Below are 12,773 nucleotides of genomic sequence, written 5' to 3'. Positions count from 1 at the left end.
CCCCGTCTCTACTAAAAACACAAAAATTAGCCTGGTGTGGTGGTGCATGCTTGTAATCCCAGCTACTCAGGGGGCTGAGACAGGAGAATCACTTGAACCCAGGAGACAGAGGTTGCAGTGAGCAGAGATGGTAACACTACACTCCAGCCTGGGCAACAGAGCGAGACTCTGTCTCAAAAAAAAGAAGAATGCTAACTGCTCCAGTCAGTGTTCTGCTCCCTCAGGTTGCAGGGATGAGCACAGACCCAGAGCCAGACTGCTCAGGTTTGAATCCCAGCTCTGATGTTTCCTAGCAGCGTGGTCGTGGTCAGGCTACTTACCTGTTCTGTGCCAGTTTCCTCAACTATAAAATGAAGGAAATATTAGTACAAACCTCACATGGCTGTAAGCAATACATAAATTATTTAAATAAAGCACTTAAAACAGTGCCCGGTTCATGGTAAGAACTAGACATGTGTTCGCTGCTATTATTATTATTAATTATTACCTTGACTGTTTCCATCCAGCGTGGCTGTTTGACTTGATAGTACACAACGGAGCGATACTCATTCATGGGCTTGTCCCCTGCTCCCACGCAAATTGCATTCTGACCCAAGAAAAACAAAGTTAGAGAAAAGACTACAGAATTGCCATTTTCTGTGCTTGTGCAGGTTTGGTCCCTAGGCCACCACCAGCCTTAGGGCCTGGGTCAACCCTGCCTTCCCTAGCCCTCATGCCAGGTGCCCATAATGGCTCCTTCTCTATTACAGATTTACACAGGAGTGCCCTAGCCACGGAACTGACAGGCGCTTAACTACAGAAATTCCATTACTTCCATTCTGGAAACCACTGGAGTGCACCAGGGCATTGATGTGGCTGCCTTATTGTAAGTGATAACCAGCCTTGGAGTTACTGCACACTGCCAGTCTTATTAATCCTATTTGTTTCCTAAATGTGAATGTGCAGAAAGTTTACAAACAGGCTCAGATCAGCCAAGCAGCAACTCTTTCTGATGAATTTCTACAGCTAACACGTCAGGGAGGTGGGCAGTGCCGGGCAAAAGGAGAGAGCACGGGCTTCAGAGAGCCCTGCCTTAGAGAACAAGTCTGGGGCGAGGGGGTTCTGGGGAGGAGGCTCAGCTCAGGTCACAATAATGGAATATCTTCTTGGTACTCCATGCTGTGCACTGGGGTATAGGAACGGGTCAGACATTGAACCTGACGTGAGCTCACAGTTTAGTGCAGGAAACATTAGGGAACACATCATGACAGCAATGCGACGTGATGACAGACACATGTACACACTACTGTGGGGCACAGAGGAAGGACACAAGGACAGGTGAGGAATCAGGGAAGATTTCTTGGAGGCAATGACAGTTGAGAACCTTGAAGAAAGATTCCAAGTTGGCTCAGAGCAGAAATGTGGGAGGGGCTTTCTGAGCAGAGAGTGAGCACAGAGCACACATGTCCAAGTGGGACATTTATTCCTTGCCATAAAAATCACCCTCAGAGGTTCAGAAAGGAGCTGACTCACAAGGAATGATCTCCTAGTCGCATACAACAATGCCTAATTCTATGGTAATTCCAGCTGTTTGGCCCCCAAACAAGATCCAAGCTAGGATTACCCAGAAGGGGCCCGAAGTGTGGTTTTTATATCAGGCCAAACAATTTTCAATCCTCAAATTGCCAGACTCATAAGATTTGGTTTTGGAGCCCCAGCCTCTGAAATTGCAAACTGTGTGCCTCTCGGCATGTTGATGGTGAGTGAGTCATGCCTCTCACGAGATTCAATCAGATTCTCCCGTGGGTCCTTGACCCTCAGCAGGCTGAATCACCAAAGCTGGCCACATACAGGCACTCCGTGAGCCCTGGCCAACCATGCTAACCTGGGGAAAGGAAGACTCGCACTTCGCACTGGAAATCTCCCCGTGTGCGTCCGAGGTATGGAAAAGGAATGAGCTCAGTTTCAATATTGACTGACAGTACTTGCAGCCAAATCGATCCATTTGAAAACAGAATACACAGCAGTCCTTTCAGAATGTATCTTTAAAAGAAAAACAAGTGTAACCAATGAACCAGAACTGAGTGAAGACACAAAACTCTCGTTTTTCCATGGGATGAAGCCTTCCAGAACTTCCCGAGGCACCGAGCTAAAAACATGCTTCCAAAGTCTTTCTAACCATTTAGAGTGGGCTTTGTGTCCAGCATCACGCTAAGCCCTGCACACACACCAACTCGTTTAATTCAGTCCTCATAGCCACCTCTGATGCTTACTGTCACCATCCCCATTTCACAGCTGGGTAACCTGAGGCCCTGAGAGATTAAGCCACTTGCCCAAAAACTGGCAAAGCCAGGACTACATCACAGACCCTCTAACTACTCATTCAGTGTTCCTTCTACAAGAACCTAGATGCCTTCCAGCCTACAAAGATTTATATCTGGTGACATTTATGGGCTTAGAATTTCTGTAGTTACAGTAAATCCCATGTAGCTTACAAAATCAGAAACTACACATATATCTCTGGTGAAAGTAAAACTGCCGTATGGCAGGCAACTGAATCTCACAAAACTGTACTGATGATGAAAATTTTTGATTTCCTAAGGCTGGAGAAAAAAGTCTCAGTACCAGTCAGAGAAAAGCCAAAGATAGTGCCATAGCCCTCAGCACTTCAGAGAGAAAACAGTGTTGGGAAGTGCACTGAGAGAGCATTGTGACCAGGGACTGAGCCCAGTTCTAGGGAAAATATAGACTGGTGTATATCTCAAATAACACTGTTCCATAATTTTCGACATTGCCTATCCCCATGGCCCCCAATTAACAGTGAGAGCCCCTCATAGGTGTGGGAGACTTCAGGTCAGTTGAAGAAAATCTGAGTACGGATCAGGAAGCCTGGAGGCTTTCATGTTGGCTTGGCCTTGGAAGAAACATCTCTGCAGGAAGAAAAACCAGGCTCCTAACACATGTCCTGTTTACTTGGTAGGAATCAGGTGAGAAAGAGATGGCACCAGGGATGTGAACACACTTTAGGAAAGACAGTGTTCTCCTCTCAAAAGACCACATCATGGGATGTTGATTAGCATGCCTAAGGTAGGAATCAGGCTGGGAGCTCAGTATACCCTTCTAATAATAATAGCTAAATTTAATGAACACCTACTATGTAGATTACCTCATTTGATATTCACAAGAGCAAAGTACCATTGCTGGTCCTATCTTCAGACAGAGACTCTCAGGCTTAGAGAGGTTATGTAACTGCCTCAACGTCCTCTTACTAATTCAGGCAGAGCTGGGCTTTGTACCTGGCTGTCTGGCCCCAGGGGTCATGGTCTTAACCACTATCCCGTACTTCCCCTATCCCCTGCCTCCACCGCCTCAAGCTGGGTGGTCTCAGAACAACAGAGGTTTCTTGGCCCAGCACCTAAGCCTTTCTCTTTCACCAGAACTTGCTTCTGGCTGGATTGCCTGTTTGACTCCCTCAGGTCCCTCAGAGGGCTTCACCCTGCACTTGGTCCTCTTCTCTGAATGTGACTCTCCTTCCTGTTGCTGGGTACTTACTGCATACCAGGTGCCTTACACCTATGGTGTGTTCTGTTTGTTTGTTGAGAAAGGGTCTCACTTTGTCGCCAAGGCTGGAGTGGCTGCGGTGGGATCTCAGCTCACTGCAACCTCTGCCTCCAGGGTTCAAGCAATTCTCGTGCCTCAGCCTCCCGAGTAGCTGGGATTACAGGTGCCTGCCACCACACTCAGCTAATTTTTGTATTTTCAGTAAAGACAAGGTTTCACTTTCTTGGCCAGGCTGGTCTCAAACTCCTGACCTCAAGTGATCTGCCCGCCTTGGCCTCCCAAAGTGCTGGGATTACAGGTGTGAGCCGCTGTGCCCGGCAGCATGTTTATTTTTCAAATTTTTTGATTTTAAAATTTTTAAATTTTGTGGCATATATATATATATATATGGAGTAAATGAGATGTTTTGATACAGGCATACAATGCATAATAATCACATCATGGAAAATGGGGATCCATGTCCTCAAGCATTTATCCTTTGTGTTACAAAAAATCCAATCATACTCTTTTAGTTGTTTTAATACCTACTCTTTTGTTTAACCTGCAACCCCATGAGAAGAGGTTATTATTTCTTTTTATACATGAATAAACTTGCCTAAGATCACACAGCTAATAAGAGGGGAGGATGGAATTTGAACCCTGTCTGCCTGACCCCAGAGCCCACCCAATTAGCTTCTCTGCTATGACCCCTCCTGAGCAAGGCCCTTGACACTCCAAGGTGAGCCATGAGCAGGCCTAACCTCCTCTGCCCTCTGGTCCTGCTCTGCCAAAGACAGTGTGCACGCACCTAGAGCAGGAGGAGAAATCAATATTTCTAAAGGAGACCATTTCCACAGGAGCCCGCCAATATCAAACAGAAGTGTTTGAATGTACTGCCTGACACTTAATTAGGCAGTAATATTTATTTCTACAAATAGAGAAAGAAAAGCCTCCCACAGGCTTCCTAAGCAATTTTCAATAGTCAGTCAACTGAACTCCCCCAGAATTTCCCTAATAGAGGAAACCACAAATTATCACCATGCCCCACAGTTCCTTTTCCATGTCAGTCCCCAGAATACCTGCTTATCTACTCATCTTGGATAAGTGCATCTGCTCAGCCTGCTCCGTAGTGACTTGAAAGGGTGACAAATGTGGAAGAAAGAATGGTTCAGACAGGAGATAAGATGGCTGCTTGCCTGTTAACTGTGTCTTTTAATTTGTCCTTTGGCAACATGGAAGGTAAGCGTATCAATGTTTCAAAACTGAAGCTGAGGTTAAAAAGTTCTCTAACAGAGAAGCTGGATAAAAGTAACTTCAAAGCAATGGTCTCTACATTTGGGAATTGCAATTTCCCTTTCAGATAAAAATGCTCCGCTCCTTTATGTTCCTTTGAGTCAAATGTTTCTCACTTATTTTATTTTTTGGAAAAGTTTCAGACTCCAACAAAAGAAGGATGCATTCAATGCTTAGATTTTGTTCAAATAGATACTAATTAACATGACCAGTCTTTATGAACAAAAAGGCAATTGTGAGGAATTCTTTACATTTAAAAAACGATTATGAATCTTCCCAAATTTGCCAGCAGTGGTTATTAGCCTCATTTTTTAAAAAGAGAAACAAATTGGAGAATTTTGCTACATGTACAGGCATTGTAGTGAAGCGCCTCAGAAGGCCTGGAACCAGTCAAACCCCATCTCTGACATATGCTAACGTTACGGCTTCGGGCGAGTTATTGTAAGTGACAAAGGTTTTGTATCCCTATCTGTAAAATGGGGCATAATAAAGGAAATGTGTCATACTATCACACAGCCTGACGCATGGTAATTCCCCTGTGAATGTTAGTTATTCTTGGGTACAAAGTATCAGTCTGATCTCCAGGCCCCAAGGACAGAACTGATGCCTCTTCCATCTTCACATCCCCTCTCTGATGAACACACCCGCCGTACTTGGCTATTTGATCACTCACAGTGGCCTAAGAGGAATATTCGCCCATGCTAAAATTTCTCCTGAGAGCTGATTTTCTTTTCAGCTAACTACTCTGTTAGGAGGAATTGAGAAACAAAACCCTCCTACACACTGGACACAGCACTGACAACCTTAAAAGAAATACAAGCAAATAAATATAAACACACATGACAAATATTGGACAGGACATATGCTGTATAAATATAGCAATGCGCTTTGCATTCCTGAATACACCCTGCTAGCTCTCTGGAGACCAATTTACGAATAAGGCTTTCCACCAGCATTTCCGGCTGAGCGCTGGGGAGTTAGATTAACTGTTGAGAATGTCTGCTTTGAGCACATCCTGATCCTCCACACCAGCCCAAGGCACTGTATTGATCCTCTTTCTTACCATGGACTTTGCCTGAATAAACCAGCTCAGGTTTCAATGAGAACATTTTAACTGCAGAAAGTTAACCTATAAACTGAGACCAAGCAAAAATAAATAAATAAATACATACATACGTACGTACGTACGTACATACATACATACATACATACATACATACATACATACATAGAAGAAAGAGTTGTGAAAGGAAAGGAACAGACATTGAAAAACTGCTTTGGTGTAAGGAAATATCACAAGGTCTTATTATGGAACACTGAGCTAACCAAGCTCAAAAGGTGTAGATCACATTATTCAACACCATCCCAAAGGCACCTGGCATTTAGACAACAGAATGAGGGAGAGGAAAAGTACATCTTTACGAGCAGAGGCCCCCAAGGGGGACCCTGTCACCCAGAGCAGCAGTGAGTCCCTTACAGGCAGCGTTTTGCCGTCCTCCGTGCACACACACATGATGACTTCCACATTCCTCTGTGTGGTCTTGTTGTACTTGTCAAAGTCACCTTGTAAGAGAGTAATGTAGATGTCGTTCCTGACATCCCCTGAGGCAGAGGGAGAGACAAGAGTTAGTGTGGATTGCAGCAGGAGAGACGCTGACTAACTAGAGAGGATGGAGGGTGAGAAGAAGCTCCCCCACCTGGATTGGTATTAATTAAAATCAGAACTGCTTAGAGAAAGCATTTTTCCCTCATCAGGGAGGCTGGAGAAGTAGGTAACAAGGGGATGAAGGGATGCTAGGAAATCAGTTGCAAAAAGGGAAGTAGGGACACTCAAAATTGGCCATGTTTTTCTCAACATTAAAAAACATTTAATTTTCATCCTCTAGTGACACCTTCTGGGAAGGCAAAGGAAAGCTCCAATTGAATTGATCCTGTCCCATGAAAACAACCAAATATATACATCTGCCGATATTTCACTGTATAGGAGCTGAATAGAGCAACTTTCCATGTGTCCTAGGGACACAGGGTTAGGAAGGAGCTGCAGAGGATCTTTGGGAAGGGAGTTGAGAAAAATAGAAAATCTATCAAACACAGGTAGCCCATGCCTGTAATCCCAGCACTTTGGGAGGCCAAAGCAGGCAGATCACCTGAGCTCAGGAGTTCAAAACCAGCCTGGGCGACATGGCAAAACCCTGTCTGTATCAAAAATACAAAAAAATTAGCCAAGTGTGGTGGCACATGCCTGTGGTCCCAGCTGCTCAGGAGGCTGAGGTAGGAGGATTTCTTGGGCCTGGGAGGCAGAGGCTGCAGTGAGCTGAGGTCAAACCACTGTACTCTACACTCCAGCCTAAGTAACAGAGCCAAACCCCATCTCAAAAAAACAAAAAGAAGAAAAAAAGGAATAGAAAATCCTACAAGGGGATACACAAGTAATTGAAGTCTCAGGTAAAACATGGACAAATAAATGACAGCACAGGCCCTAGGAGACGACCACCAGACGAATGTGGAAAGAAACAGCAAGTCAGGGAGAGCCATCGTGAACGGAAGTCCAAGACACAGGTTTAAGACACAAAGAGAAGTTTCAAAAGAGTATTACTATTGTCAAAAGACAAAATTACAACAAATTTAGTTTAAAGACCTCCCTTGGCTCTATTGCAATTCTAGAATCGGGCAATGCTTCATTCCATAAAATAGAATCAGTGTTCCAAACAGCTGAGCAGAAGAGGTTGGCTTTATAGACAGAGAAGGCCTGAAGGAAGTAGAAACAAGACAGAGTGAATTGGTTATTTCAAAGTTATTGCCCTAGTAAGGCTGAAACAGGGAAACAGAAAAATAGAAAAGTGACTGATTGTTAACATCAGGTTACTTCAGGAACTTCATTATCATGCCCATTGAAAATTGAAAATGGCCTGTCTGGAAAATAGGCTGTTTCTCTTTCTCTCTTTCTCTCCTTCTTTTTCTTTTCTTTTCTTTTCTTCCTTCCTTTCTTTCTCTCTCTCTCTCTCCCTCTCTCTCCCCCACCGCCCTCTCTCCCCTCTCCCGATTTCTTGCAAGATCAGATAACTGTTTAGTTTAGGTTTGGTGACATGAACCTTTAGCATGGCTGACTCCATTTTGATTTTCAGTCTGGTTTGTTGGGGGCTGGTGCAGGAACTTAGTCCAAAACAATTGCCCTCCTATAATTTTTGTTTAATATTATATAAACTCATTTTTTAAAATTACACACACATTTGGAAATGTAGTGGCTACTTCTGGAGACAAAGATATGAAGGAACTTTTAACATTTCACTTTATACCTTTTCATGCCATTTGAATATTTTACAATGAACACGAATTCCTTTGGTAATATTAAAAAAAAAGCTTAAAAATATAAGAGAATGACAATATTCTCCCAGAAAGAGTGGAACTGTTCTGCATGTATAAAATATAAATGATGTCCACAATAAATTATTAAGTGATAAAAACAAGTTGTAGAATACTATATGAAGTATATTAAGTAAAGGAATATAAAGTATGACCCCATTTGTGGGGAAAAGGGGTATGTGTGTATATTTATGTGCTCGTGTCTATTTTGTTAATGCATAGAAGTTTTTGGATATACAGAAATCATTTTTAGTGGTTACCTTCAGGGAGAGAAATGGAGAGAGGCAGTAAAAAAGGAAGGAGTTGACTCTTTAAAAGGAAAATGAATTAGACAAGCTGAATTGGCCCCTATGTCCCCAGGGGAAGGTCAGAGCAGCTGTGTCTCACCTGGCATGATGATCTCTGGGAAGCCCAGCTTCCTGGCCACCACGGTGGTCCTGTCCACCAGGTGTGGATAGTCCTTGCGAATCTGAATGATGTCACCCACCAGCATCTTCATGGTCACCCAGAGGCCTGGAAAGGGACGGCTCACCGTGAAGAGCCCACTTTTGCAAGTGTCCTCTCAGTTGGCCCTCCCGCCACCTCTCCCCTCTGTCTTTCTGGAGATCACTGGGAATACAGCCATACAGCCACAGATGCAGCCACCCAGCCCACGGGGCCTCCGGAGCAGGAGATCTCTGGGTCTGAATCCTGCTAATTATTTCTAGCAGTGTCAGGCTCTGGCAAATTATCCCACTTCTCTAAGCCCAAAGTGAGGATGACACCACCTATCTCACAGGCCTGGAGTAAGAATGAAATCAAACAAGGTAACTTATTAAAGTGCCCCTGGAACACCGGAGATATTCAGGATGTATCAATTCCTCTCTTCTTTGGGGCACTAGGACATGCCTCCAATTTGCTTCAGGAGATGTGACTTATCCCTATAGATCATATGTTCCCATTCTTCCCAGTGGTCTGTCTGGAAGGAAAGCTAAGTATCCCAGGGTTCAGGATTTTGATTCACTTGCTGAAGAGTTAGGGGCTCCCAAGCTGGAGCAGGCTCAGGCCACTGGCACATTGGCACTATACCTTGCCCTCCACTGTCCCCCTTGGAGGCTATGACTTTGCCCAGCAGGCTGTGTAGGAAGTCATTCTCAGCTGTAACCCTGGAAAGGAAAAGAGACATGAAATGTCCACATCGTGCCCTCCTTGTGTTTCAAGGGGCCCCAGGAATCTCCCCAGCCCCTCCACACGCCTCAGGTGAAAAGCGAGCTTGTGTATGTCAGCTCAGGGTATATACGTGCCATCAACAGGTACCTCACTTTTTATCACAAAGCAATGTGGCTCTGAAATTTGGGAATATCAATGCTACAGGTAGAGGCCATTTCTTATTCTCCAGGAAGATGCTTATAAAGGTAGGATTCCAAAGCTTTCAGCATGCATATCTGCTCAGCAAGGGTAAAGACTTGAGTTGCTCCTGCTAAGTCGTTATCACACGCCTTCAGCAAAGTCACTAGCCTCATTACCTGGACCATCCTTAGGGCTATTAAGTACTGATGATGCTCTCAAACTGGAGCCCTGCTTTCCAGAAGACTCCTTTTGGAACAGGAGAGGAGAGGACATTCACCTTCCTTATTGCCCTCCTCCTAAGTCATGGATATGTCTATCCATGAGAACCAGGTTAGGATTCCCTGCCACATGCTCCTGAAATGCTGCTGCTTCACAGTTTCGTGGTTTCTGCTGCACTTGTAATTAATGTATTAATCTTTTGCTGATTATCTGTTTAATTCCCCATATATACTAAGAGCTCCATGAAGACAGGGCCCACCTTGTTCACTACTTCATCCTCCACACCTAGCACAGTGCCAGCCTCCGCCAGGCCACCAATAAATGTCTGTGGCATAAATAACATCTGATGAATGAATGGCTGAAGAGCTGTTTGGTTTTGAGTGCCTGGGCACTGAGCTAATGATTCTCACCCTGCACTCCCCTTGGGAGGCTCCACCTGCCTATCACTAACTCAGGGAACCGGTACCCTCTGACCTCCAGCAGTCCTTGATGACACAGGGTGTGGCTGAAGAGAATGGAAAGAAATGGGAAATGTCTTACGGGTGAAAAGGAATGAAGTGCTGCTTTTCTTCATCACTCTCTGCTTTCCCCTTGATGATGTCTGTTATATCCATAACTAGAAAGAAGACAGAATGAATTAATGGTTTAACTTCCTCCTGGTCCCATGAAGGGATGACAGTGGGATGAGCTTATGGGACAGGAGGTAGGGCCTGGGATGCGTGGGGGTCAGGAAGGCCTAAAATGGCAAGCAAGCCAGTGCTGCACAATACTCAGACAGCAGAGGTTCCTCGTGTGCAGCACCGGGGCAAATACCTCTAGGCAAAGCAGACTGGGAGGTCAGTGGGCCAGGGAGGCATCCAAGCGCACCATGGCTTAGCAGAGGCCAAAAGGAAAGGGTCAGAGCTGTGGCTGTGGAATTCAGCAATTAGGTTTGGATTTGACATGCATATATGGAATGTCTACCGTGCCTATAAAACCAGAGAGCAGTGATTGGGTCTCTGTAGGATCTGAGAATCTCATGAAATATCCACCCTCTTTTCATAAGCGTACTCATATGTGCAGATACATAACTGAAGAATCCTCAAATCCTGTGATTCCAGAGGGATCCTGGATCCTCTGAAACCTTTCCTTAAATCAGCCACTAAAGGTCCCAAAACCAAGGTAAAGAACTCCTACACTAGAATGGGGATTATAGAAATGGGAGTGTAGGAGAGGGCTGAGAAAAGCTACTCCAATCAAGCCCATACCCTAGTTACAGAAAATACCTCAAACACTCCAGGCACTGGGCAGGGGGCCATTAAAATTGCTTGGGTAATAATCAACCACTGACTGCATCTAGATAGAGAGGGGAGTCACAGAGCAGACAGGAGGAGAAACTGAGCATCCATTCTCTCTAACAGACTCTCCTCATCCATCCTCAGTGCTGTGATTAGGGCGGGGCAATTTCCCGTTGGCTCCAAAGTTATTCATAGGACCTGGTAGATCAGATAATCATCTCTCCCTGCCCAGAGTAAATAATGGAGATGAGTGACCTATATTAAAGCTCCTGGGGCTTCTGCTGAAACTAATGGGAAAGAGGTACATTCTTTCCACTGGGTTGCTAAGTTGGTAGGATGCAAGCTTGGAACAGCTGGCTGATAATTTGCCAACTAGTTGGACAGCCATCTTCTTAGTAAGTCAGCATGAAGACATAGGGGCTGAGCAAGAAAGAGACAAATTCTTCATAGTAAGCCAGCATGAGGACATAGGAGCAAGAAAGAGACAAATTGATTTGAGTTCCTGGATCCAGCTATGCCTGAAGCGATCTATTCATAAGCCTTTCAGTTATACCAATAAAGTACCTTTTTTTTCCTTCTTCTACCAGTTTAGATCAGATTTCTGTCATCTGACACCAAAAGAGAGGGCAGGCTACAACTGAGGACAAAGACACACTTTACGGTAAGGTTGGAGGATCCTCACTGCCTTAACAGCAACATCGTGATGTCAGAAATGCCTCACAAGTAGAATCAGAGCATTTTAGAGCAGTAGAGGATTTCATTAATTAACCAGGTGTGAGTCCTTCATTTTGCATATAATAAAACTAAGGCCCTGGGGAAAATGCTTGCCCAAGATCACTGGCTGGCTAGCTAGCTGCAGTGCCAGGTTAAAAAAAAGAAAAAAAACCAGTGAGCTCAGTAAAACATCCTCCACTCCACCACTTTGCAAGCAGTGCCAGGGGACTAGTTGGAGAGTAAGCAGGTCTGCGATTACAGATCAGAGCATCCTGAAGTGAGAAACCTGAAACACTGAGGTTAGCTATGGTACATAGGGGTTATAAATGGTATACTCTTAAAATTTTATATTTTAATAAAAGGAATAAAACTGGCATATCAAATTGCCATTTTCACAGGTATTTAAATTGACTTTGATGAAAAACATACATTATGTAAAGCAGGTTGATTAAAAGAAAATATAGTTGGTAAGTAACAGTACAAGTGGTAGTCAAACATAACTAAAACCATAAAAGTGGGGCAAGAACGATGAAGCCTTAGAAACCCCAGGAGAGCTAAAGCTTAAGAGGAATGCAGAGCTGATGTGGCTGTACAGCAGCCTCATGCAGGGCTCTGCCTCAGGTCACGCCAATTCTCCAAATGTCCGTTTCCATCTGGAATTTAGATGTGTGGTAGGTGACTCATTCTGTGTAACTGCATTTCCTGTCCTAGATGTATTTTTTAAATGATTTGCTCCTCATAATTAGATCCTGCCTGTATTGTTTTTCCTTTTTCACAGAGCTGGGGAGCAAAGGTGTCAACTGCTCAGACAGCCCCGGTCTCCCGATGCTCTACTCCAGACAAGAGGAGCCCATGATTCACTGTGTTCATCATAAATCTGGACTTAGTCACCAATTATTTCGATTTAGTCACCAGAAATGTAGTTATTAAGGGCTGTCTGGCATAAATTTTGCAGGGGTGGGGGCAGCAGGAGGAGGTTGGGAAACAAATCGTCATTACAATTCAGCCACATAAAACGTGTGCTCCAATAAAAATTAATGGTGCAGAGTGTGTCCCTTA

General features: G+C 44.4%; 1 protein-coding gene across 2 annotated transcripts in view; it reads right to left on the bottom strand.

The window, feature by feature from the left end:
• DOCK2 (dedicator of cytokinesis 2) overlaps positions 1 to 12,773 on the bottom strand; it is a 442,257-nt gene that overhangs the window by 371,280 nt on the left and 58,204 nt on the right. For both annotated transcript variants that reach the window (XM_054487363.1, XM_054487364.2), the window contains exons 11-15: positions 10,264 to 10,339; positions 9,244 to 9,320; positions 8,563 to 8,688; positions 6,290 to 6,414; positions 488 to 586 (exon numbers count right to left, since the gene is read on the bottom strand). In XM_054487363.1, the coding sequence (XP_054343338.1) occupies positions 488 to 586; positions 6,290 to 6,414; positions 8,563 to 8,688; positions 9,244 to 9,320; positions 10,264 to 10,339 (503 nt within the window). The remainder of the gene's footprint in view (positions 1 to 487; positions 587 to 6,289; positions 6,415 to 8,562; positions 8,689 to 9,243; positions 9,321 to 10,263; positions 10,340 to 12,773) is intronic.

Source organism: Pongo pygmaeus, chromosome 4 (genome assembly GCF_028885625.2).
Source record: "Pongo pygmaeus isolate AG05252 chromosome 4, NHGRI_mPonPyg2-v2.0_pri, whole genome shotgun sequence".
NCBI lineage: Eukaryota > Metazoa > Chordata > Mammalia > Primates > Hominidae > Pongo > Pongo pygmaeus.
Note: the sequence above shows the minus strand (reverse complement) of the source record. Positions and strands in the feature narration are given on the sequence as shown.